At 38.1% G+C, this 26,593-nt stretch overlaps 1 protein-coding gene across 18 annotated transcripts in view; it reads right to left on the bottom strand.

Moving 5' to 3' along the window:
- CFAP20DC (CFAP20 domain containing) overlaps positions 1-26,593 on the bottom strand; it is a 243,572-nt gene that overhangs the window by 28,783 nt on the left and 188,196 nt on the right. For all 18 annotated transcript variants that reach the window (XR_005374855.1, XR_005374854.1, XM_038565983.1 and 15 more), the window contains one exon: positions 26,158-26,219. Coding sequence is in view for 16 of the 18 variants with exons in the window: in XM_038565983.1 (XP_038421911.1) it covers positions 26,158-26,219 (62 nt within the window). In the remaining 2 variants the exon portion in view is untranslated. The remainder of the gene's footprint in view (positions 1-26,157; positions 26,220-26,593) is intronic.

The raw sequence follows: 26,593 nt of genomic DNA, 5'->3' as shown, positions 1-26,593 counted from the left end.
GGGAGGCACACTGCTTAAAGAAGCACTGTATTTTCGTTTCACATCAATCTATGTTTATTTGGAGACATGCAACAAACACTCACACAAAACAGAAATCATACTCTTTCTTCTTCTGGCCTCTACAAAATCATCTCTCCTACCCATGCCTTTGTCAGAAAATCCATAAAATGGAGAGGACCCAGCTCTCTCCAAGTGCTCAATGCTCCAACAAATCACAGAAATCATTAATTCCTCTTACTCTATTAAATATACTTTGTATGTTTTCTGTAGAGCTGAATATCTTTCCTCTTTGGCAGTATTTTCCCTCAGGCTAAAAAAATATTAATGACATAGCATCTTGGGACCATTTTACAGACATGGACTTATTAGATATGGCAGATAATTCAACTCTGGAGGCAAAAATCCAGGCATCAGCCATCAAATTAAACTACAACATGTGAACAGTAATAGTCCATCTCCTTAAGACAGCATGGAGAAAGGCTGGCCCCTTCCTTGCCTTCTCTCTACTGTTACCAGCATAGCTGCTTTATGATTTCACATTGAATAGATGTTTATTGAGCCCTTGTAAGGTCTCAGACTTTATGCTGAGTACTGAGGAGTAAGACATGATTCTACTCTTGAGGAATTCATGCATTTTCATTAGACCAACATTTAGAAGAAGGTGAAATAAGTATTATTAGATAAAGTTAAGCCCAGGGAACTTTTACATTTAGGAGAAGGTTTCAGATAGGAGTTTCAGCAAAAGTGATGAGTTGTTCCTGAGGATGAGAATGAAGGAGCAAGACAGAGAAAAGATAGGACATTTTAGAAAAATACAGCGTTCACTACAGCAGAAAGGTGTAGAGAGCCAGGAGCACCCCTCACAGTGTGAAATGATGGGCACTGGGCATATCTATGTGTTGGATGACTGGAGTATAGTCAACTGCTAAAGAAGACAGGGGTCTTAAGTGGCAAACTAAAAAGTTCTTACTTCATTCTGAAGGCCCTGAAGATCTTTTGAAGGATTTTAAGATACAAGAATCTTGGATTTGCCTTTTTTTATTTTATTTTTTAACTATTTTTTAAAAAATTTATTTATGATAGTCACAGAGAGAGAGAGAGAGAGAGAGAGAGGCAGAGACACAGGCAGAGGGAGAAGCAGGCTCCATGCACCGGGAGCCCGACGTGGGATTCGATCCCGGGTCTCCAGGATTGCGCCCTGGGCCAAAGGCAGGCGCCAAACTGCTGCGCCACCCAGGGATCCCTTGGATTTGCCTTTTAGAAAGATTGCAGTAGCAGCTGTGTGGAGAATGGATTGATGGGGCATAAGAAGGCGGCTAGAAAGATGAATTAGGATTTCAGTGCTGTATGATTTAGGCAAGAACTAATGGTATTATTTTGGAAATTTAGTACATGTGGGAATGAAAATACACATGAGGAACACAGAACCTTCCCTTTGACAAAACTGATTTCTCATTGAATCAAAATAAGGTCATACTGTACAGAAGGTCTCCTAAGACATCTTGTTTTTGTCATCCTATGAGAGTGAAAGGCTCTAGAGATGGTAGTGTGCCTCAAGTATCTTACAATCTAATTAGGACTGTTTTGATTCTTTCTGTGTGTCCCATATATTATCTAAGTAATATTCAAACAGTTATTGAGGGTCCATGTGCCCAATGCTGTGTTGGGTATATAAGGATACTGAACAAACCTAAGACATGGTCTTAGAAAAGTAGGCAAAGATATGAATGGGCAGGTCAGAAGAAAACACATATAAATACACACCCCTCAATATGGAAAGATGTTGACCATGTATATAATTATAGAAATGCAAATTAAAATAATGAGATACCACTAACACACAGCAGCTTGGCAAAGTTCTGAAGTTTCATGAAACTCAGTGTGAGCTGGTAGGAATGCAAACTGATGAACAGTTTGGGAATATCTATCAAAGTTACCTTTCAACCAAATAATTTTACTGCTAGGAATTTATTGTTGCCCAAACTTACAAAGATATGTGCACAAGGATGTTTATTACAGCAGTGTTTCCAGTAACAAAAAGCTAGAAACCACCTAAATGTCCATTAGCAGAGTACTGGCTAAATAAATTATGGTACATTCAAACAATGAAATAACATCTGGCAGTTAATGAAGAATTTGTACATCTATATGTGCAAAGTCCAAAATCTATTCTGTAAAAATCTAAAAAGCAAGTATAAAACAGTGTAGATTCTTATCTCATTTCTGTTGAAAAAAACATATAAATAAAACATGTATTTCCTTGTAATACACACAGAAAGTTTCTGAAGGATGCCCAAGAAATTGCTAACCATCAGCATACCTGGGAGTAGAAATGTGGGCTTCGGGTTGGGAGGAGTAAGATCTGTTTCTCACTTTCTATCTTTCTGCTCTGACTGAATTTTTTTCCTTTTTAAAGGCAGATTCTCTCTCTTTAGGGCTTTCAGCTTGATGACATCTATAAGAAAACCTCCCTGACACAGCTTCAAAGTATCTTTTAAAAAGTACTTTAAGTGATGAGTGCTTACTGGAAACAGGGGTCTAGATTGGTTTCTCAACCAATAGGGGAGGAGAAGGGAAACAGTGCCGCCTTCCTCATGCCAACATGCACCATCTGAGCTGATCCTAGCAGCCTTCCCCATTGGAAATACCAACTTCAATGATGAAAGCAGAACATTTTGGGTCTTTATAAGTGTTGGTAATGTTCCTGGAAATTGTCAAGTCTTCATTTGCATAAACAACAGCTGCCTTATCTAATGCTGTAGATACGACTAGAAAAATAGGTGGTGGCTTTTTATTATTATGTTTTTTTAACATATCATCCATGAGCCTGATTATTAAAACAAAATGGTTCTGGGCTGAAATCTGCACTGTTAGGCCTGACAACTCAATGATATAACTTGCTAAAGAGTGATTACAATGAGAAAGTTCGAAGATGTTCTGCAATAGGCCTAAAAGCTCAGTGGGAACACACAGACTTCTTCATTCTAAAAGATGTATTCACGAGAATATGGAAAAAGAAGCTTAATATTATGTTTTAATCTGTTTTTCAAAGTCTTTCATTCTGTTTGTTTGTTCATTGCTGGAAGATAAAAGGTCTCGGCACCATGGAAAACTCAGCAGTGACTCTCTTATCCTTTACCTTTCACTGGAGGGGAATCATTTTGGGGTGAAAATTCTCAAGGAAGTCAGTTTATCTCCTCAAAACAGAAAAAACTAATCAAGCATTGTCTGATTAATTAGAGACACTTGAAAAAAAAAGCTATCAAGGCCTACAGCTGTAATCAATTTAATCAACATGCAGAGAGCCAATCTGGTTTCCTTGATTAACAAAGCTGAATGTTAAACAGAGAAGTGTGACATTGTAGTGCCATTAGCTAAGGCTACAAATTGAGCATTTTCCCTAAATGTTCAAAGTCAGGTCAGGATAAAGTGAAAACTCTTTTGTGATGAGGACCAGGGCATAAGCACTGTGATTCTTACTCTTGATATTTCCATGACAGAAGAACAAGTTTCATTTAAGGAGTAGAAATGGGTAATAGCTTCAGAACGCTTCAAGGAAGACACACACAAAATCAACTACTTAAAAAGATCATACAATAATAAACTGAAGACAAAAAAAGTGATGTGAGATTTTTCTCAGTTTAGTGTCACCCAAGTTGGTTATGAAATTCATCAGGAACAGACATGCCAGACATAAAGAGATAAAATTTTTCTTATTACATTTTTAAGATGTGGATGTGAAATGCATCCACATAGTGTCTGAGGAGTAAATTGGAAAATTCAATTTGCTTATTTTATTTGCATGAAGTCAATTTAAATGTCAAGATGTCTAATGCAAGATTGGTTTATTAATGGTTTGTTTCTTGCTCTTAAAAATCACAGTTATAACGATAAAGTGATGATTATATTTTGTGTAGTCGACCTTCTGCAATACAGTCTGGAATTCTGTCCGTGAAAGCAGCAATTCTCAATCTTTTGGGGATAAAGAATTCTTTTTTTATGCTTGGAATTCAGTGAGAGCACAAATAAATACTTGCTAACTAATGTGTTGCAATCAGACACTACATTCGTTGCATGTAATGGTATCAAAATAGTGTAATTATGGCAATACATAAATAATTTACCTAAAAAATAGATTGGAAAGAATTCAAGGTAATTTCTTATTTTTTTATTTTTTTGATTTTTATTTATTTATGATAGTCACAGAGAGAGAGAGAGAGAGAGAGAGAGGCAGAGACACAGGCAGAGGGAGAAGCAGACTCCATGCACCAGGAGCCCGACGTGGGATTCAATCCCGGGTCTCCAGGATTGCGCCCTGGGCCAAAGGCAGGCGCCAAACCGCTGCGCCACCCAGGGATCCCAGGTAATTTCAATATCATTCCCATTCACATGTTTTCTTGAAGAGAGGTGGAAAGGAAAGAGTATGCATAGCACATAGAAATCACTTCATGGGACGCCTGGGTGGCTCAGCAGTTGAGTGTTTGATTTCCGCCCAGGGCGTGATACTGGAGTCCCAGGATCAAGTCCCACATCGGGCTCCCTGCATAGAGCCTGCTTCTCCTTCTGCCTGTGTCTCTGCCTCTCTCTCTCTGTCTCTCATGAATAAATAAATAAAATATTAAAAAAAAATCACGATAGTTCAAGCCTGCCCACTATTAATACATCATAGTACTTTTGATTTTGGTTGGCCACTTTTCCTCTTCCTCTTCTGAGAATGTAGCCCATCTTCCTTCCCTCCTTCCTTCCTTCCTCCCTCTTTTTTTTCTTTTCTCTTTTCTTTCCTTTTCATTCTTTCTTTCTTCTTTCCTTTCACTTTTTTCTTTTTCTTTCTTCTCCTTCCTCCCTCCCTCCCTTCCTCCTCCCTCCCCTCCTGCCTTAACATTTATTTTAAAGATGTGGTGGGGCAGAGGGACAGGGAGAGAGAGAACCAAGCAGACTCTGTGCTGATTGTGGAGCCCAATCCAGGGCTTGATTTCATAACCCTGATACTACCACCTGAGCTGAAACCAGGAATCAGATGTCTAACCAACTGTGCAACCCAGGTGCCCTTGTAGTTATTCTTTCTTATGGGCAACCCACTTCCTGTGGTTTAGAGGGGTGCTAAGCCTTCCTTCTCTCTCAGTATGGAGGCAGACATGAGACCCAAGGTAGGCCAGAGTCTACTCTTGGACTTTTGCTGGGCTTATGAGCAGGACCCTGACTCACGTCCACAAAAATGTGCACATGGGAATTATATTTATTGAGTACACTTTCCCAGCAGAAAATAAAAGATTTAGAAAAACTTTGAAGCTGTGATATTTTAAAAGAGGTCCCTTCAGGAACGTTACATTTCTATGGGAGACAAATACTGTTTTATCTAGCAGAAGGATGCTCACAGAATGAGGACTTCTCATTCAAAATAAACATGACATCTTTGAAGTTGCAGGGCAAACTACTGTCTCCTGAAATAAAGGTTTTTATCTTCCTATCTTTGAAAGAACACTAAAAAAATATCTGAATACCTGCTTTTGCCAATTTATACTTTTATTCTAAGTATTGGTAATAGAATGGTGACCAAGCCACAGTCCCTGCTCATAAGGAGCTGACTGTCTAGAGGTGGAGACAGATAATAAATAAGTATACAAAGAAGTGAAGGGGTTTAGACTATATGGCCCAAAAATGTGCCAATTAGGCATAAGGATTATTTTGAGCTGAAGGCAATGAGAAGTAGACACAAGAAAAAGTCTTTGCCCTCCCTTTCTCTACCAGGAAGGGGTGGACAATTTTCAATCACTAGAGACAACTCTAGACTTACTGGACATGACACCAGAGGTGCTTAATAACTTGCTCTTATTTTCCATTAATTCCCACATATATATATTTAGGCATATATATATATATATATACACACACACACACACACATATATATAGGACTCTACTACCTCTAGAAACTCAAAGTCCCTTTCCTTTGCCTTGTCACTTTTCTACAAAATTTATTGTTTTTTTTTTTTTCTTTAGATGCTGTATGAGCCCAAGTTCTAACCACTCCTTTGAGTCACTCATCACTGAGTACTTCTGTGTGTATGCACATTGCAGTTGTTCATAAATCTGTTTTTCTTGTTGTCTTTTGCCACTTTAATTTTCACGAGAGATAGGGAAGAAAGGTAGAGGGAATAAGTTTTCACACACACACACACACACACACACACACACACACAAAACCAAAAAAAAAAAAATCACAGTTAAGCCATGTTTACCAAGGAAGTCCTATCACTGAGAATTCATAGATCTTTTCAATGAATATGTAATTAAATATGTAGTTACAAGAAGGAATGGGGAGGCAAAGGGGAATCAGAGGGAAGAAGTTCATGATTTAGACTGACTATCTCAACTTCTAGGACTGATTTCCTAAAACCCAGCAAGGTTTGGTTGATCATAAAATGTAATGCTGATGTATTCCCATGCTGCATGTCTGGATGAACAAGTGGCTATTGGGAGTTGGCGTGGAGGGAGACTGTAGCAAAAACAAAAACTATCCCCACCACAACAGAAAACACCTTGAAAATCCAGTGTGGAGCTGGACAATAGACACATATTTGGGGATAGCAACATACCATATTATTTAAATTGCACAGTTTTTGATTTGAGTTTAAATGTCTTTTTTGGCTTGCAACCTTTGAGTTAAACTCTGTGCCTTTCTTACCTGGAATACAGGAATAACAGAACTCACCACAACAGGTTGTGGCAAGGATTAAATGAAGCAATAGAGCCTATGGAAACTCTCACCACTCAGAACCTATTTCAGAGAGGGAGGCAGTAAGTGGCAGATATAGTAATAGTATTAGTAGTTACTCTTATCTGAAATTACAGAAAAAGATTCACTGTCAAAAAACTTTATATAACACTTTTTCCAGAATTCTAAGACAACTATGTGTTAAATGTATATTATAAGTAAATCATTAGCAAATCAAGAGCAGAAAACTTTGCAGCCTTCTCTAACTTTAACTAGAGAATAATTACCTTAAAATTAGAATACAAAATAAAACCATCTAAGCCTTTCTATGGAATGATGGGACTTAATGTTGCAGAAAGAGTAGGTGGGGTTTAATTTAATGCTCTAATTTAGCTCTCTGGGCTTTTGTAAAGAATACCTACAGGGTATCATTTTCATCATTAAGTGTGTCAGATTATCAGATGCCATATTTATGTACTGATTTCCATTTTCCTTTCAAAGTTTGGTTATCCTTTTATGTTCAGTAGTCAAATAAAACAATGATATGCTGAAAAGAAGGCTCTGTGAGGTGAATGACAATTTAATTTTTCCCCAGTGCTGGCTGGTTGCACAAGAAAATAAAGAACTGGGGAAAGTTGACAGGATCTTTAGTTGACTAGATTTATTCCCTAGCAGTTGCAGGGTGTATTAATTGTAACATTTTGGTTAATGAAAAATATTGTGATTGAACACTGAAATGGGTGATAAATGGGCTTTTGAACAGATATGATGGTAAAATGCTATTTTTAAAACACTGGGAGGAAATAATCAGAATTCTTTTGTTGCTTGGACTATTCTAGTGAGTAAACTGGGTTTGCCAGAAAGGACAATTCTTTTGCATCATGAAACTACCGTTATCACCATGATTATTCATGGTGTTACTAGAGCTGTTACTTAACCTAAGTATGGTCCTTGTTCTAAAGAAAGCTTACATGGTAAACTGTAAAAAAAAGGAAGATACAGAGAAATTAAAATACCAGAAAGAGCAAACTGACTATATTAGACTGAGAGTTGTACTAATGGTTCTTATTGAGAGATTCTTTTATTCAAGTGTAATGTACACATAGAAAAGTTCACAGATAATAAATGTACAACTCAATGAATGGTCCCAAAGTGGCGATAACCACCACCTGGACCAAGAATAGAAACTTTCCTCACTCCACCTCCTCATCATTACATTCCCTGCTCCCCAAATGTAGCCCAGATGGTGACTTCTAACATTACCAACTAATTGGCCCGTGTTTAAATTTTATATGAATGGAATCAAACAACATGTATTTGTAAGGTGTCTAGATTCTTTCCCTGAATATTACATGTGTAAAATTCATCCATGTTTTTGAGTGTAAATAGTATTCCATTGTGTAAATATTACCCACATTACTTAGAACTTTTACTATTGCAGGGGACTGGGTTGTTTACAATTTGGGGCTATCGTGAATGTGTTTATAGTGGGAGAAAAAACTTTCCAATTCCAACTTGGGTACAGTGGCTGGGGGCCTGCAGATGAACAGACAATGGCCAGTGGAACAGGGAAAAGTTTATTCCCATGTGCACATGGGAACTGCCCAAAAGTAACTCACTAAATAGCCAGAGATAAAAGTTTGTATGTCAAGTTAACAAAGAGGGTGGATTTAGATCTTCAACAGGCAAGTATGGAAGGTTCTATCAGATTTTTTGTGTCAACAGGAATGGGCAGTCTGTCTTCAAGGCAGCTGTATTTTCAGGAGGCTCTGTTTTAGTGAGAGAAGGGGAGTTCAGATATGATTTCTTTCTGAATCTCCTGTAGTTCACATGTTTTCACTATAAAATAATCCTTATATCAACTCTGGGAGTCTGACTGGGTCTCCACGGTTTATATGCCTTTGGATGCACATATGTATGCATTCTACTGGCCATATCTCTAGGAGGGTAACTGTTGGGTTAAAGAGCATGGTTGTGTTCAGCTTATGTAGTTGCAGCCAAAACAATTTTCCTAGTTGTATCAGTTTTTATTCCCATCAGCATTGTGTGAGAGTTCTAGTTCCTCCAAATCCTCACCAAAATTATTGATATTTTGTATTTTAGCCATTGTGATGAGGTATAGTGGAATCAGTGTTTAAATTGTGTTTCTCTCATTTCTTTTAATGACTGCATACATTTTTGTCTTTGTCATTTGGATACTTTTTTTTTGGAAATGCCTGTTCGAGTCTCTTGGTCATTTTTGTTTTCTTTTGGAATGCCTCTTTTTTCTTACTGATTTGGGGTTCTTTGTATATTCTGGACTTATATATATTTTGAAGCCCTTCCTGTGTTGCAAGTATTTTCTTCTACTCTGTGGCATTCCTTTTCATCTTAAGTAGTGTCCTTAATAAGTTCCTAATTTGGGCAGCCTGGGTGGCTCAGTGGTTTAGTGCCACCTTCAGCTCAGATCATGATTCTGGGGTACTGGGATTGAGTCCTGCGTCAGGCTCCCTGCATGGAGCCTACTTCTCCCTCTGCCTGTGTCTCTGCCTCTCTCTCTCTGTCTCTCATGAATAAATAAAAAAAAAAATCTTAAAAAAAAGTTCCTAATTTTAATATGGTCAATTATCAGTATTTTTTTCATGGTTACTGAAATTTGAGACCTATCCTAAGACCATGAAGCTATTTTTGAAGTTGCTTTCTAGAATTTTATTATTCAATATGGTAATTACCAGTTAAGTCATAAGTGGTTACTGAGTACTTGAAATGGATCTAATCTGAATTGAGATGGGCAGTAAATAAAACACACACTGGTTGTCAGGGACTTATGACAAAAAGAATGTAAAGTATCTCATTAATACAATATTTTATACCAATTATGAAGGGACCAATAACCAACCAGAACGATATAAAAACTCCTTTAAGCTGAAAACATTTGGGCAAATAGCATACGCAGAAAGAAATCTTGTGTGAACTTCCCTTATCTGACTAGAGCAGAGTTTTTCAAGAGTCAGTTGCTGCAAATCCCCCACTCTGGGGAAGTCTTCAATCAGAGAGGTGACTGACCTTTAGTGCCTGGATATTCCAAGAAATTCTGCAAACAAGCCTTATCAGAACCTCCCATCCTTTCCCACTGAAGCCCTAACCTCTCCCCTCCACCCCCGTTTATTAAGCTGATATATAAACCTTTACCCCTGGCTGTTTGGGGGGGGGGGGCTTTCCTTATAAAATGCTTCCACATGCATTTGTATAAAACTTTTCTCTTGTTCAGCTGTCAACAAATTCATAGCTCCCATCTCTCACCAATCACTCAAACCTAAATTGGTAGAGAAAAAGCTTTCTTCCCCCAAATTATAATTGAAATGATAGTATTTTGGATATACTGTGCTAAATAATTTAACAAAATTAATTTTATTTATTAATTTTTAAATGTTACTAGAAAATTTTAAGTTAAATATGTGGCTCACATTCTATTTCAACCAGACAGCAGCTCTGGATGCTGTTTTATTCCTCTAGATGTGATTCTTTTGCTTCTGGCAGGCAATTATGGTAGGGTCAGAGAGCTATCAACAATTACAACAATTCAAAATAAATGTGTCTTAAGTCTCCAGAAAGCTGGTCTATTTCTGGTTAACTTGTTTATCTAAGGTGTAGCATCCTGGGGTTTACTATAGCCTCTTCTCTTCATAGACCCAGAAACTCCAATTTTTGTCCCCTGAGCTCATGAGGCTGTTAGACGCTATGCTAGGCTCCTTAGCTTCCCAGCTGCTGCTTTGTGGAGCAGAATTTTTCCTGAGAAAAGTGGCACAGCATGTAGACCCCTTCCCTTCTCTTCTGGAGCAAGGCCTCATAAATTCTCACTGCTCTGGAAGCTCTCCAATGACTTCAATCAGATGATTCTCATAGTTTTTCTGGTGTTTCTGGTTGTTTTCAGAAGGAAGTTCAGTGTGAAACGACCAAGTCTACTATTGCCAGAGGCAGAACTCATATTAACTAATTAAAAAATATATTATGCCTGTCACTAATGTGGTAGGATTTTAATCATGGTTGATGTGGAGCACTGAGTCAGGGTTCTGAAGAAGGGGCATTCCTAATTTCACTTTAGTCAAGGAAGGTTTTACAGAAGAGTGGGGATGACTTTTAGAACAGGAGATATAGAGAGTGAAGTGATAGTTCCAGAGTTAGGGAGTGTCATGTAGGGCTAGGAATAGATTCTATTTGATAACCTAGATGACTAAATGGACAATATAAATTCTAGCTCAAAGAAGTCAAAATGGATTATAAATCACATGCTAATTCTGATTGGTAGGATTGCTTGGAGTATGTTATTGAGAAGGATTTTAAGTTTGCAGTGGGGCTCAGTGGGCAAGAGGATTACAGTCTACTGGTAGTGTCTGCATGGGACAAAGGATGAGGGATAGCTGCACATGAGTGTGAATCATAACACCCCAGAAATCATAAGCAATGACTGAATTATCATGCACGAGTATACGCTTGAACTGTATGTAAATGAAAGTAATTTAGATTTATCTTTCTGAACATGCCACCCCAAAATATACTGCTTTAGACCATTGATTATTTTGAGCTAAAGATCCTTGAGAAACAAATTCAGGAAGGACTCCCTAACCTTCCTCTTTCAACCTACAAGCAGGGCATAAAATTTCCCAGGAACAAGGTGCCCCTTCCGGTACTTGGTACAATTCAGTCACCAGGGATACCACTGACAGACACCTTATTAACACAACCCTTATCTTCCATTAGTTTCTCCTATATATTTACCCATCCCACGGTTTGTCACCCTAAAAGCCAAAATCCCTTTTCCTTTGTCATGTCACTTCTCTGCAAATATACTGTTTAGTGTTAAGATACTGTATAAACTTTAAGTTCTAACCACTTGTTTGAGTTACCCATCACTGAGTTTCTCCCATGTGTATGTGGTTTGCACACGTAAACAAAATTTGTATCCTTTTCTCTAGTTAATCTTGTCTGTGTAATTTTCAGGGCCCAGATGCAGAACCCAGGAGGGTAAAGAAAAAAAAATAATGTTTTTTTCCGTCCTCTATAATCACATTACTTCAAATTGGCTCTTGATCAATATCAACATGATGGACGATCTTTAATGGAGGACCAAAGGGCTTTATATTCAGCTACAACCTATTTAAGGTTATAATAAATGTCCTGCAGAAACAGTGAGCATACTTTGCACATTTATGGGAAATATTTGGCTGAGAGAGAGAATAGGTTGGGTGACAAAACTGAGATTCAGAATGATCTTGATAGTCAAAAAAATTGGTTCAAACACCAATATTTATTCCACAAGTATCTACTAAGATCCAGTTTCGTGTCAGATTCTAGCACAGAATACAAAAATAGAGTTCCTGTCCTTTAGAACTTACAGCATAGTATGGAGGGTGAGATCAACATCATTCATATAATCACACAAATATGAATACACATAGTGAAGTTAAATGATGCTGTGAGAACACATGAATAGGGACAGGGGATTACCTAGGGGGAGTAATACTTGAGAGGAAATCTAACGGATGAATAGGTTAACTAGTTAAGGTGGAAGGCAATGTAGGGAAAAACAACCTAGGAATGAGCAACAATAGGCAAAGGCCCTGAGGTAGGCAGGTTGGGGAAGGAAAGGCAGCTAGTGTGGCTAACAAATTTCCAGAGGGGAAATGATGCAAAATAAGGTTGGCTCAGGAGGCATGCACCAAACTACTCAAGCCTGGCAGGCCACTGAAAGATTTTGGTCTTTAGCCTATGAACAATGAGAAGCCACTGAAGAGTTTTAATATGGGGGTGTCACAGTCAGATGTGTGTTTAGAAAAGGGTGCTCTTGCTGCTTTGTTGGGAATGGGTATAGGTTGTGATGAAAAGGCACATGTGAATGCTCAGAGATAATTTAGGGGATTATAGCAATGGTCCAGAAGAAAGATGGTGATAGTTTTAGGTGACCAAAAGCCAGAGATAAACCATTAGTGGGACATGGTGCTAAAAAAAAAAAAAAGAAATTAATGTGACTTGAGTTATACTAATATATACAGTGTCCCAGTCAGTAGTCTAACTGTAGTCTGAACTGTTGGATTAGCCTGTTCAATTTAGAAAACCCCAATCTGATAAACTCAAAGGAGTCCAAAACTATACTGAGACCAGGAATAGCAAAGTAGACTTGAGGGTAGAGAAATGAAAGACAGGAGGAGAAAATGGAACACTCAAAAAGCAATATACAAAATTCAAAGAGTATTATGTGAAAGAGTGATGATTCAAATTATTGTTCTGGAAAGAGAACCAGGACCCACAGAGGGGAGGCTATTGGGAAACCTATGTCAGCTCATTCTAAGGGGGATACTCAACAATGGAAGGGGCTACTTTATGCTTTCCTCTCTGTCAAAGATGTGCAGAGGAGATTTTTGAAGAGATGCTGGGTTAAATCATCTCTGTAATCTCTTCAAACTCTCCAGGATTCTCTGATTCTCTCAGAATGTGATCTCTTTTTTGAAAACTTTATATTCCTAATATTCCTATTAATACCCATACCACCACTACCATCCCTTTCTACCATTTAATGAAAATACATATGCTAGGCCCTGTGCAAAAACACTTTAACATATATGTCATTTAATCTTTATAAAAACACTATAAAGAAAGTAGTAAAACACCATCCTTATTTTTTAGATAATTTAATTGAAGTTTAGAGAAGTAATTTTACCATACAAACCTAGCATTTTGATTCCAGAGACAGTGCTTTTAACTAGTGCACTATATCACTTCCTAAAACCACTTATTTTACTATATTCCAATGAATCCCTAAAACCACTTATTTTACTTGGATTCCTAAAACCACTTATTCCTAAAACCACTTATTTTACTATATTCCAATGAATCCCATACTGAGCTCAATGATTTTAACCCATTTCTAAATCTTCAAATATGAGAATATATGAAATGCCATATTTCCTCTTGCAAAATATATTCAATGTCATAGCTAGTGACTGTGTCAGTAAGGTAGAATAAGGTTGTTATGCTTAGTAACAAACAACCTCCAAATTACAGTGTCTTAAAAACAAGAAAGGTTTATTTTGTGCTCATGCTAAATATCCATAGCAGATGAAGCAGGGGACTGTTTATCAAAGTCATTCAGTAACTAGGCTGGCATAAACAACCACTATCTTGAAGGTTGCTGGTAGGTGTCAGAGGGAAAAAGAACTCTGCAGGATCTTATACCTGCAATCAAATGTTTCAGCTAAGCAACAACATAGGCTACTGTGCCCACAATGTGTTGGTTAGAACTGGTTGCGTTAATTGGCTCCATCCAAACCAAGTGGACTTAGAAATGCAATCCAACAATGTGCTTGGCATTGAGAGATCTGGGAATAGCTGGCAAAGCTTGTTAGTAACTGTTGCAGACAGTAAACATGCAAAGAAGCCAGAAAACATGCAAACTGCTTTTGTTGCATACATTTCAGAGTTTCTATCAAGAAGAATTTTTATTATCTCTACATTAGCTTGATTACTTACCCCAAGTTGAGAGTATTACCATATTAGAAGAGGAGAAATATACAAAACATGCTGAATTCTTGTAGAAGTCTTCACTGTATTTGTAAAACACAGTTTGAACCATAATCATGTCGGGAATTCAAGTCCTTGGCATGCCATATTAGTAATTTGTACTTGGGTTAGATACAAGTGTTTAGACAGAAAATGTAAGATTTTACAATCTTATGAGTTTCATTGTACCTAACTGTGTCAAGCCATCATTGGTAAACTGAGAGAAGATATGAAATAACTCAAGCCTTATATTAGGTTTTGAATATTAAAATGTTAGAATAAAAATCATTTAAATGCATTATAGAAATTTTATTCTGAAAATTCTTGGCAATGCCAGTCCATCATTGTCAAATTAACTAAAAGTGTGCTCTTCAAATTCCAATTTTATTTATATAAAAATGCAAACCTCTTAAAAAAGTTTGCCTTCTGGTAAGTATTTGTAATAATATAAAATAAAACAAGTAATTCATCTTATTTTTTGCTGTGACTCAGAGTACTCAATTAAAATTGGAATGGTTTTTATCCTCCATCTGTGGGAAAATACGGTAGTTTTATTCATAAGCCGTCCATGATCTCAACTACAAAACTAAAAACTTGCAAAGAAAATATGAAGACAAATCAGAAACGTCTATGAAGCATTTCATTGGAAATAGTTCTTAAGGAGATAACAATTTCTTGTTGTGAGTGATCTAAATGCCCAAAGAGAAAGTACGTGTGGTGTTTGTATACTTAAAACATAATTAAAATTTGTATTACAAATTCTAGTTTAGGAAAGAACTGGCTTTAAAAGGCAATTTCCTGTAAGGTCATCACTGTGATATTTCAGATGGTACCTTTTTCTAATTTGAAAGCTACATGTTTTAATAGAGAATGGTCCAAAATGTTTTTAAGGTCAAACTGGAAATATGTTGATGATTTAAAAATGCAAGCAAAGTGCTTTATTATATTATACTACCAGAGTGTTATTGTAGTTTAAAAATATCATTAAATCAGCACAAACCCGCACTTATCATTTCCTGCACATTTTTCACACTGAGCTGCCTTCTGACTATGAGTAATCTGTTAATCTGCTCTTCGCCTCACAATCCGTCAAAGTGACAGATTCATTCCTTCTCTAATACATAATATCTTCATTTACTGTATGCCTTGCTGCAACTTGCTTTTTTGCTAGCACTGAAATTTAGAAAATCACAAGCAAATTTAGAGAATGTTACATGGGTGGTTGTTCGTGTTTGTTTCCCATTTCTTCCATTATTCCAGCAGTTAAAACTAAAACTTTTCCTTACTTTTAATGTGAATTAGTAAAGTTTAGAAATGAAAGCAGTTTCAGGTTTCAATAAAGTGTTAAAGAGGTCGGGGTGTGTGTGTGTGTGTGTGTGTGTGTGTGTGGGTGCACCTGGGTAGCTCAGTAGTTGAAAGTCTGCCTTTGGCTCAGCTCATGATCCTGGGGTCCTGGGATCGGGTCCCTGAAGGGAGCCTACTTCTCTCTCTGCCTATGTCTCTGCCTCTCTCTTTGTGTCTCTCATGAATAAATAAATAAATAAAATCTTTTTAAAAAAATAAAGAGATCGGAAGAGGGCAAATGGTAAACACAAAGGAAGTGCGCCCTTCACCACATCAAAACACTGACCATAGTAGAATTTTCTTCCAATGCTGGTGGTCAACAAATAGATTCTCACCCTTCACCCCTACCCCTAGGTGTAAAGAAAAAAAGATCATTAAAAAAAAAAAATCTATCCAGTAGTTTAGGGATGAATTGCTTCCCGCAAAAGACAGGGCTTAATTATCATAAATACCACCATTGGATTGAAAGCTACATTGTGATTTTATTTAAGCTGAGATCTTCACTTTTATCATGATGTTCGTTGACCATTAGGCCAGGCCAGATCTCAGGTTTCTTGCTCATTGTTACTTTTTTTTTTTCCTCATTGTTACTTTGATAATACAAATGGTTCTGTGGTTTAAAATTTGTCCACTGTTTTTTTTTTTTAAACTTTTTTTTTTAAGATTGATTGATTGATTTATGAGAGAGAGAGAGAGTGAGAGAGAGAGAGGCAGAGACACAGGAGGAGGGAGAAGCAGGCTCCACGCGGGGAGCCCAATGTGGGACTTGATCTCGGGACTCTAGGATTGCGCCCTGGGCCAAAGGCAGGTGCTAAACCGCTGAGCCACCCAGGGATCCCCTAAAATTTGTCCACTGTTAATTCAACAGAATATATTCTCTGATCTTGTTTCTTGCTTTGGTTCAGTTGCTTATTAGTCTATAGATTCTGCAAATGAAGAGAATGAAGTCCTGAAAGACAGGAGAACATGGATCTTCTAGCTAGTTTCTTTTCACTTTAAATAAGAGATAAAATACGTCTTCTACAAATCACCATTGGGCTTCACTTGTTACTGATCCAGGTGTTCACATACTAAAACAAAGGTCCTTATTGTGAACCTCAAAAGTCAAAAGCAGGGAAGTTGTTTACAGCAAAACATGCACTGTCTTTCTAATCACCCCAGTTTCAGCACATAAGCAATTTTTTTTTTTTTCTATGCGTACACCCAACACCCAACAGCACTGTCTTGTCCCAGGCACCAAATTGCATCTGATTTGTCTTAATGGATGGCAAGGGAGCTAAAGGCTTTTAAAAATCAATGGACAAGAAAGAGTCAATAGAACAATAATGTTAGTGTTAATTCAATCAAATCAACTAAAAGTTGTTTGCCTTTTCTCCTTTAAGTCATTTTCAATGGGGTGGACGTTTGACTTGTGTGGTATTTATCATACTGAGTGAGTTTTTATATGGTAATGAACAGCAAAATATGAAGCTTGTAAACTCAGGTAAACATAATATATTGTCAGAGTGAAGAAGTATGCATTTTAACATTAATCTATTTCCAAATGTAATGTTTTTCATTAACAAGTGAAACAAAATAATTCCTGGGAAGAAACAACCAATTGCCAACAAAAACAGCGTTTTTGAGTGGGCACAGGTTTGGAAGGGCTGCGATTTCTCTGTGACAGGCTAGGGACTTCCTCCCACGCCACTCAGCACCTTCCCTAAAACATTCACACCCTGCCTAGGGCGGACTGTGAGGTGCCAGCGGGCCTGGAGCTCATAGAAGGCCCGGGGAAGTCACCTATCCAAAGCACTCGGCATGTACTAGGTGCTTCAAGAATACTCAGGGAGCGTTGCTGGAGGCCTGAGCTGCACAGACTTTCAATCATTTCATGCAGGAGTGGTTCCTTGTTTAAATAACAAGGGAAGCTCTTCTGCGTTGGGTTACAAAATGAATGATGAGGCAGTGTGTCTATGCATGTGACTGGCTCTGGCCATTTAACCATAATTACGGTCTTCCATTCCTTAGGTTCATTATCCTGGACCTCAACCTACAAAACCCTCCCTTCCCCCTCAGAATAGAGGTGAATGTTATAAACTCGAATTAGTACTTCGACTTTTTAAAGGTGCTCATTACTCTAGAAGGAAAAGCTGAATCTTTTAATTAAAAGCTGAAACGGTAACATGTTAGGAAGGTAAATAATTGCTTTGGTAATTACCTTCTTTACATTGGACCCTGGGCCAAAGGTAATCTGAGTTCATCATGTGGATGACTAACAGGGGCTAGGGAAGCCTGGGTAATCTCAATCTCGGGAGTTCTTCATTCTGCTAGTTAGAAATGCTAAGAGTTTTCAGGGATCCATCGTTTCAGACACAGCAGCTTTGGGGTGTGTGTGTAGGGGGGAAAGAGGGTGCAATCTGTTCTATAATTCTTATGGAAATGAGTTTCTTGAGTCTGCAATTTTGGAAAATATGACAACTAAAATATTGGTGAGTATTTCCCCCGCCCTGACAGCTTCAGATTCTCTTGTGGAGTACAACTGACAAAAACAGGAGGCTCAGGTTGAAATGCTGAGTCCCAGGGGCCCAAGAGATATCTAGTCAGAGAGCAGGAGGACATCTCAACTGAGAAACTGAAGAGTGGGGCCAGCCGATGCCCAGACTGGCAGGGCCAGTATGGACAAGCCGAGCAAATGAAGAAAAAGAAGTATTGTTCAGGTGTGCAGGGGTGCCGGCCAGTTAGGCCCTGGGACAGGGTGACTGAAACAGGTGTGCAATCTGAGCTAACTGGCTCTGGTAGATAAATGGTCAGAACCAGAACCCAAAGTGGGTCAGCCAGCCAACTACCAAGAGCAGAGGAGGAAGGAAAAGTAATGGGGCAGCAGACCACCAGTTGCCCACCTCTGCTGGTGAACTGCTGGAACCCGACGGGAAGGATACCCTCGAAGTCATCCCTAGACATGGTCCTAGGTTCAGAGCGGTCAGAGAAAAGAAGCAGGATGATTACTGAGGGGTTTGGCTGCCTTTAGCTTGAGTTTTCTCTAACACAGGGCTAAAGAAACTAGAGAAGCCCACTCTAAGCCTGGACTTTGCTTGTAGACCTAGGAGGGAAGGGGCCCAGCTGGGTCTCTTTGTATCAAGTGTTCTTAAAATCTGTTGTAAAGCTTGGGCTAAGGACTAAGGACCTCTTCGGGAACAGGAGGAACAGGGAGTCACTTGAATTTAAAGGACACTGGTACCACAAGCTCAGATCCTCTCTCTGTCTCTCCCTCTCTCTATGCCTTTTTTTGCCTCTTTTCCATTTACCTGTCCAGATTCTGTTAGCCTGAGGGTTAGTTACCCCTCTGCCACAGTGGCAACTCAAGCAGATTTCTAGCAAGTGGCACCTGAGTCCTCTAAATCAGCATGCATAGGCAAGTACAGATAAGCAGTTTCCACTAAGAAACAATAAAAACACAGAAGTTCAATTTCAGAAAACCTGTCTCTTTTGAAAGGTTTAAAATGATACTTTGCCGGAGACTTTAGATTGCGGCTATCTTCTAAGGGATCATTTAAAACAACGTCACGAGAGAGATTTTATTTACTACATATAGTAATAGAACCTGGGCCAGTATAGAACCTGGGCCAGGTTCCAGACACCCTCAAAGGAGAAAAGTAGGCAGGTGCTTCTGGGTTCCTGCTAGCAGTTAAATCTATGGTGAGGTAGCTGGTATAGGGAGATAGGGAAAATTGATTTTTGTGAGTGAGGGTCAATGAGTTCAACACATATTTCCTGAGTGTCTCTTTTGTGCTTGGTGCTGTTTGAGGAGCCAGGGATATAGTGAGCAAGAGAGATAAAGTCCCTAGGGTCAGGCAGTTTACATTTCTAGTGTATTTTGGAGGCGTGTGTGTGACATTAGGCAAACAAGCAAGAAGATATCAGGTAGTGAGGAGTACTGTAGTAAAAACAAAATAGATCACGTAATGAGGCTGACAGGAGCTATTTTAGGTTGGATGCTAAGGAAGGGCCTCTCTGAGGTGATGACATATAGGTGGAGCCCTGAATGAAAGGAGGAAGCTGATATCTAGAGTCTTTTCTAGGGTGAGGGGACTCCCAGCAGAGGGCCCTCTCTTCTAGTGGAACCAAGCCCAGAGTGTCCAGGAAAAAGGGACATGACCTTGGTGTTTGATATTCAGTGAGCAGGGTGCACAGCAGTATAAAACACCATCTGGGTGGTGGGCATTCAGGATAAGGAGCACTATTTGATCCTAGAACAGTGGGTAACCTTTGAGAGGTTTTCCATTGGGCCATGCTTGGCTCTAGTTTAGGTCTAATAACATTACTCTAGGTTCCTGAGTGCAGAACAGACTGTGGTGGTCAAAGGTGCAGAGAAAGCAAGTGGGAAGCTATGGCATTAGTCCAGATAAGGGATGATGGCAATGTGAGCTGGGATTGCAGCAGTGGAAAGAGTGGCTGGATGGGTTGGAGGGCGTATGCTTTGATTGGAGGGAGCACCAGCACAACTTGTGGAGGAAGGACATGGCATGGGTCCCAGTGAGGAAGCGGGAGCACTCTTGGTTTCTGCCTTGAGTAAAAGGGGGGTGATGGTGGCATTTTCTGAGATGGAGAAGACTGAAAGATAAACAAATGTGTATAGGGAAAGAAAACCAAGTTGCTTTGAATGCTTGGGTATCTGTCAAGTTGGCAGCTTGGATAGAGGAGTCTGGAATTCAGGGGAGAGTCAGGACTGGACATATGATTTTCAGGGTCATAGAGTATTGAAGGTATTGGAAGCTATTATTCAATAGCTTGTATAAATAATACATATATTATATTATGTATTAAAGATTAGGGCCATTCTAATGGTTATCAGTGTCCAGGGATCTCTGGTTGGCAGGGAGTGGAACATGCATGGATATAAGATTTAAACTCTATAAATAAGAGGCTCTCATAAAAACACAGTGTTATCCTGCTTATGAATAAAGCAATACCATTGTTATCCTATTTTCAGGAAAGGAATGGTAACTTTTGCAAAGATGTAGGGAAAAAAATTGACATTTAACTGCTTAACATTCAGGATGAAGACTTTAATTTCTCAGTGTTATATGGGCATACTTCTACTTTCCCTCTCTCAGTTCAAATTCTGATGGAGCTCCTACCCATGCCAGGCCAGCTGAACATCACTGGAGGAGAGAAAACATGATGCCATCCTGCCTGCCAGGGAACTCAGAGCTCGAGAACAGCAATGGCGGTCGAAGAGCATGAACCCGACTGGAGGCTCTGAGTATGGAGAATCACAGCCCTCAGATGAGCAGGTGTGAATTTCTGGGAATGGGAGTATGAAATGAGAGGCAGCAATATGGACAGATTTTTTTAAGCTAATGAGAGACATGATGAAAGTAAAAACTGGCATCTTTGGTTTTATGAACAGATCATTAAGATGTAATACAAAAATATAGATAATCGAAAACAACAATAACACAACGTTTAGAGAAACTGTTTGCATAGCTAATCAGGAAATCTTTTGTTGTGCTTTGGTCTGAAGGAGGATTATTTGTTAAAAATCTGACTTGTTTAAAAATGATCCAAATTTAATCATTTGAGGAGAAACATGACATCCAAGTTCTGTATTTAATTTTATTTATACATTTTTCTCTCTTTTGCGTTGGTGGGAAAAAAAGCTTAAGCAAAAGAGAAGCCCATCAGGCTGAGTCTTGACAACTGGGGAGAAAAGAAAAATGAAGCCACAGTGATCAGTCCAGAGCAGAACTTGTAGGTTACGATGACAGGCCAGTTGCCTCAGTCAGGCTGGCTGAGCCAGCGTGAACCGAGGTCAGTGGTTATTAATCACTTGTCAAAGTCTGCAGGGCTTTATCATCTAATTATAGTTATAAGTATGTTTATATCACACAAACATGTGGCAAAGCTGCAAAGGATGCAAGCCTTCATGCAATCGGCGGTGACATTTGAAAAATCTACAGATAAGTGATAAATCATAAAACAAACACTTCAGAAAACCATGCCATTCATTACTGTTTGGGCATTTGGGAATTATTTTCTCCACTGTTTATTTCCATAAACATTTAGAACCTGACGGAGCCTTGGACTGCCTTCCCTCTTCCCCTAATTTTCCAATGAGTTGTAAAAATAGCAAGTATAATCATCATTTGAAATGAAAGACTGGTTATCGACTTCATCCATATGAACAGACAACCAGAATGTAATCACAGCTTATTTTATAAAACCCATTTCTGAATAAAAATATCTTGAGCTGTTCTGAAGAATCTCCATAAACACATAAATGGAGGTGCCTAAGGGACAGCTCTAAACCCCACAAACCAATAGATGGCATTTTCAAATAAATGACTTACGGCTGCAAACAGCATCCATTTTGCTCTATTTGGCAGCATGTACGTTTACATGCTAGGAAACATTTCTCAACATGAATGAACTGTGAAATTGTTTCCTCCTACCCAACACGCCTCTAAATTGTATTAGATTATGTTAGCCATTTCTGCACCTTGTCATAGAGGCTGTCAGTGCCCCAAGAGGCAGCATGGGTGGACACTGGAGGCAAGGGCCCCAGAATGTGAGATGCTGCCGAAATATCAGTCAGCATGTTCCACAAAAATAATAAGAAATATCAGACTCATGCCTAACGATGCGAAGGGAAATGGCTTTGTGGCAAATCTAGACACCAGGGGATATGATTACCATGTATCCCATCTCCATCCAATGTCAAGCATTGCCCTATAAGTGCAAGTGGATGCTTTTACTCTGAGGAAAATAATCTATGAATATATGCAGTGTTTTAGCTATTGGCATCCTGGAGTCAACTCTTCAAAATCCAAATTTGCCTGCTTTGTGAATTGCATGTTATCTTTAACTTTAATCATAAACACATATAACTAAGAAGGTAATTATGTTGCAGAGATAAAAATCTTTCCAGAGCAAAATGTAAACAGAAGACTGTGGGGATAGTGGTTGCTCTGTGACATTAATTAAGTTAATTGAGAACTGACTCTCCAAACATATATGTGTGTGGGCATGAGTATGGGTAGGACTATGAGTGTGGGTACAAATCTTAGGTTCTTAGTTCTCTGGAGTAGTTGTAGATATTTCACTGAAGCTAACGTGGCCACTTCTGCTCCCACAGGGCACCAGCATGTTCTCTCGATGGATCTGCATCCGCACATGTCCTCAACCCCATCATGTCCTCAACCTCAATGCAGATTACTCTGATCACAATTACACTTAATTCAGGAAACCAAGAGACTACCTGCCTCTCATGTGTTGTTCAGAGCCCCCACACGCAGAACTTTCAATCCAGAATTCAGGTTAGATGCTTGTTTATCCAAGGGGTAGACTTACTTGTCGTTTCATCTCTTATATAGTTTTTTTCATATTCATTAGCAGTATCTTTTAAATTTAAATTTTAGTGTACTGTGTTTTAGAGTCTAGATGTGAGATAGTTGTAAGAAATATAAAAAATACAAATTTTAAAAGAATCACAGTTTTCAATTTTAGGTTAACTGACATGTATTATATGATTCAATTTATCCCATTTTTATATGATGATCTTTGCTGACCTAATAATTTTATCATTGTCTTTATTTATGGCCCAATAATGTCTTTCTGCCAATTCTTTCAAGCTGCTGGATTTATGGAGCCAAGAGCCAAACCACATAATCCACAAGTTTTCTGAACAGCTAAATAATAATTTTCTAAGAAACTGTGTGGATAATCTGCTGGCAAAAGGGATTGACAGCATTTTAATTTTTGCTTTGAAAATTGGCTTTTTACTTTATTATGTAAAAATGTAAATTAATTTTCCCTAAATGAATGAACATTTAATTGGCTAAATAAAATATGATGTCTACTTGTCTGGTGAATTTTCTCATATTCTATCTTTGGGAATCAAATATTAAAAGAGATAGTTAAAGTTACACAGTACTACATCTGAACATTAATTAATTAATCCAACATTATGAGATTTGTTTTCTATGTAGGACAATACTCCTTCTGATGGTGGAATTGGGTTTCATATGTAAAGTCCATAATGAGTCTCAATAAAATCACAGAATCATGAAGCTAGAGGTCACCTGAGAGAGCATGTGACTCAAATCCTTTCCTTTACACATGAGGGTGTTCATATTATTGGTGATGTCTGAGATCAGATACTGGGTTACTAGCAGAATTAGGATGAGAATTAGGTCCTCTTTCTCCTTTTATTGAAACAAAAGGCTCATTTGACAGTAATTGGGTGGCTAACATATCTTAACTATATAATATATCTTAACTATCACATTCATTTGTTTCAGATTATAAATACTGATTTTGTTATAATTTGGACCAAAGTTGGATTTTCAGTTACCTTAAAAGTTTACTCATACATGATAAAAAGAGTTTATGAGCTGAAAGATTCTAAGAGATGTATTTACATGTCAAGAGACAATTGATTTTAAGAATGTTGAAACACCTTTTTATGTACTCTGAAATTACAAACTCAATTTGAACTCATTTTTTTTTTTTATGATAGTGGCAGTTCCCCCTACTAGATAATGACCAGATCGTGTGTATAGACCAGGAATACTAAGAAGTGATTACTTCTGATTAATAAAGTGATAATAAGTGATTAATAAAGAACATATACTCTACCTATGTCATAACATTCTGGGCCCCCTTAAAAGTCCTGTAAACCATGTAGGTGGTTTCCTGGGCAGTCATGTTAGTTTTACATGGCTCTGTTGGCTGTTCATTGCTGAGTGGACCGAAAGTGGATACTCGGCCCAACCTAGGCCAATCACATTCTCTCTCCTGGAAAGTAGGAACTGGAATTCAGACATAACCTGTCAAGTTCGGCATGTACTTTGAACTATAATACATAAACTCAAGAGCTGTCAGACAGCCATATGTGACTGGAAATAGAAAGCTGGTGCTTAGAGAGAAGAATGAACAGACAGGAAGAAGCAAGTAGAGATGGACTGAGGATATGCCTGGATGCCCTTGGGTTTCAGGGAACAGCCCTGTATTCTTTTTTTTTTTTTAATTTTTAAAATTTTTAATATTTAATTTTTACATTTTTAAATTTTTTTAAAAATTTGGGTTCAAAAATTCATCAGTTGGGCATAAGATCCAGTGCTCATCAAATCACATGCCCTCCTTAATCTCATCACCCAATTACTCTATCCCTCAACCCACCTCCCCTCTGGTGACTTTCAGTTTGTTTCCTAGAGTTAAGAGTCTCTCATGGTTTGTCTCCCTCTCTGACTTCTTATTCAGTTCCCCCCCCCCCTTTCCCTCTGATCCTCTGCGCTGTTTCCTATATTCCATGTATGACTGAAACCATATGGTAACTCTTTCTCGGACTTATTTTGCTCAGCATAATACTCTTCCATTCCATCCATGTTGATGTAAATGATAAGTATTCATCTTTTCTGATCAGCCCTATATTCTTATTTAACAAATCCTTCCTGTCTCTCTGTTTCTCTTTTAAGACCAGCTAAGTTGTTTTTTATATATTCAACCAATGAGTCTTAATTCAGATACTGTCACAAATATCACACTCTAGGGGTGCCTGGGTGGCTCAGGTCCTGGGGTCAAGCTCAGTGGGGAGTCTGTTTCTCTCTCTCTCTCTCTGCCCCTCCCCTTGCTCGTGCTCTGTCTCTCTCAAATAAATAAAATCTTAAAAAAAAAAAAAAAGGAAGTGACATGCTAGAGTCAGAGCTACACTGGTATGATACAATACTATCACTGGTATTCTTGTCCATTTTATGGGATAATTCACAGTATAGGTGAGAAAGCTGGACAATGAGAAGCACTCTAATAACTGAGATCCTGCAGATAGAGCTCAAGGTGGACTGATTTTTAATAAATTCCTAGCATTTAATAAATAGTTAATAAAATATATTGATTTGTGCTGATAAATGAATTTATTTTTTAGAAAACCATATAATATGACATATGTTTCAAGACACAAACTCCAATTTCCTTGTCTTTATTAGTGAGGTTAAAATGATAAGATTTTTCTATATTGACAAATGATTCATAATGCTAGTGACATTTTTGAAATAATGAAATAATTTTGAGATCAGCTTTTGAAATTTTGGAAAAAAGAGAATGGCTTTTGAACTAATATAAGCTATCATGATAAGTTTAAAGGGATCCGATAATACTAAACAATTCATGCTGAAATGTACTAAACATCACATATTGATTAAAATATCTATGCAAATAGAATATGAAATAAATTAACACTTAAAGAAAGCTTGCCATGTGCCAGAAACTGTGCTATGAGTTTTTCATGTATTCATTCATATGATTATCCCAAAAGAGCATTATGCCTGCATGACCCTGAGTTAAATGGTTTGTTCAAAGTCCTACAGCTAGGAAAAGGCAAAGGTATCATATAAACCTAGGTAGACTGTTAACCACATCATAGTAGTCTAAATAAGAAAAATAGCCTGAATTAAACCTTCTAAGGAAAAGAACTTTGGAAGCTCTTTGGAAGTTTTGGAAAACAATTTTGTGACATGAAGAAAAATGCACAGTCTTTTAAATAATAATAATAAAAAAGACACTTAGCTTATTAATGATTCTTACCGGGGGTTAGAAGGAGAAGGTGGATTCATTTCTTTCTGATAGTGGCGACCCTGGTTGACAGGCTGTAAAAGACAAAATGTTTGTGAGGTACTAATCAGGATAATGTTCTTTTCATACACTGTCCTAAGACTCTCATTGCTGTCATTTTTCTTGAGAAATGATCTGCAAGAAGGGGCTGTTTATTTTACTGAAGACCCAAAGGCTGTTTGGGAGATCCAGCAAAGAACAAGGTGGCACACCTGAGAAAGAGCAGGTTATTTTAATGGCTGGTCACTGCATGAGATAGCATCTATGGTGCAATTAAAGTTCATGTGTGGACTCTTCCTCCTTGTGGAGTTTTTACACTGTTAACATTCATTGATATTTCCAGCTACAGTAAAATAAAAAATATCTCATGGATCTAATGCTGCACAGCAGGTATCAACAATAACTCAGA

This window comes from Canis lupus, chromosome 20, assembly GCF_011100685.1.
Source record: "Canis lupus familiaris isolate Mischka breed German Shepherd chromosome 20, alternate assembly UU_Cfam_GSD_1.0, whole genome shotgun sequence".
Taxonomy (NCBI): domain Eukaryota; kingdom Metazoa; phylum Chordata; class Mammalia; order Carnivora; family Canidae; genus Canis; species Canis lupus.
The sequence above is the reverse complement of the archived record's forward strand: the minus strand, read 5'-3'. Positions and strand labels throughout refer to the sequence as shown.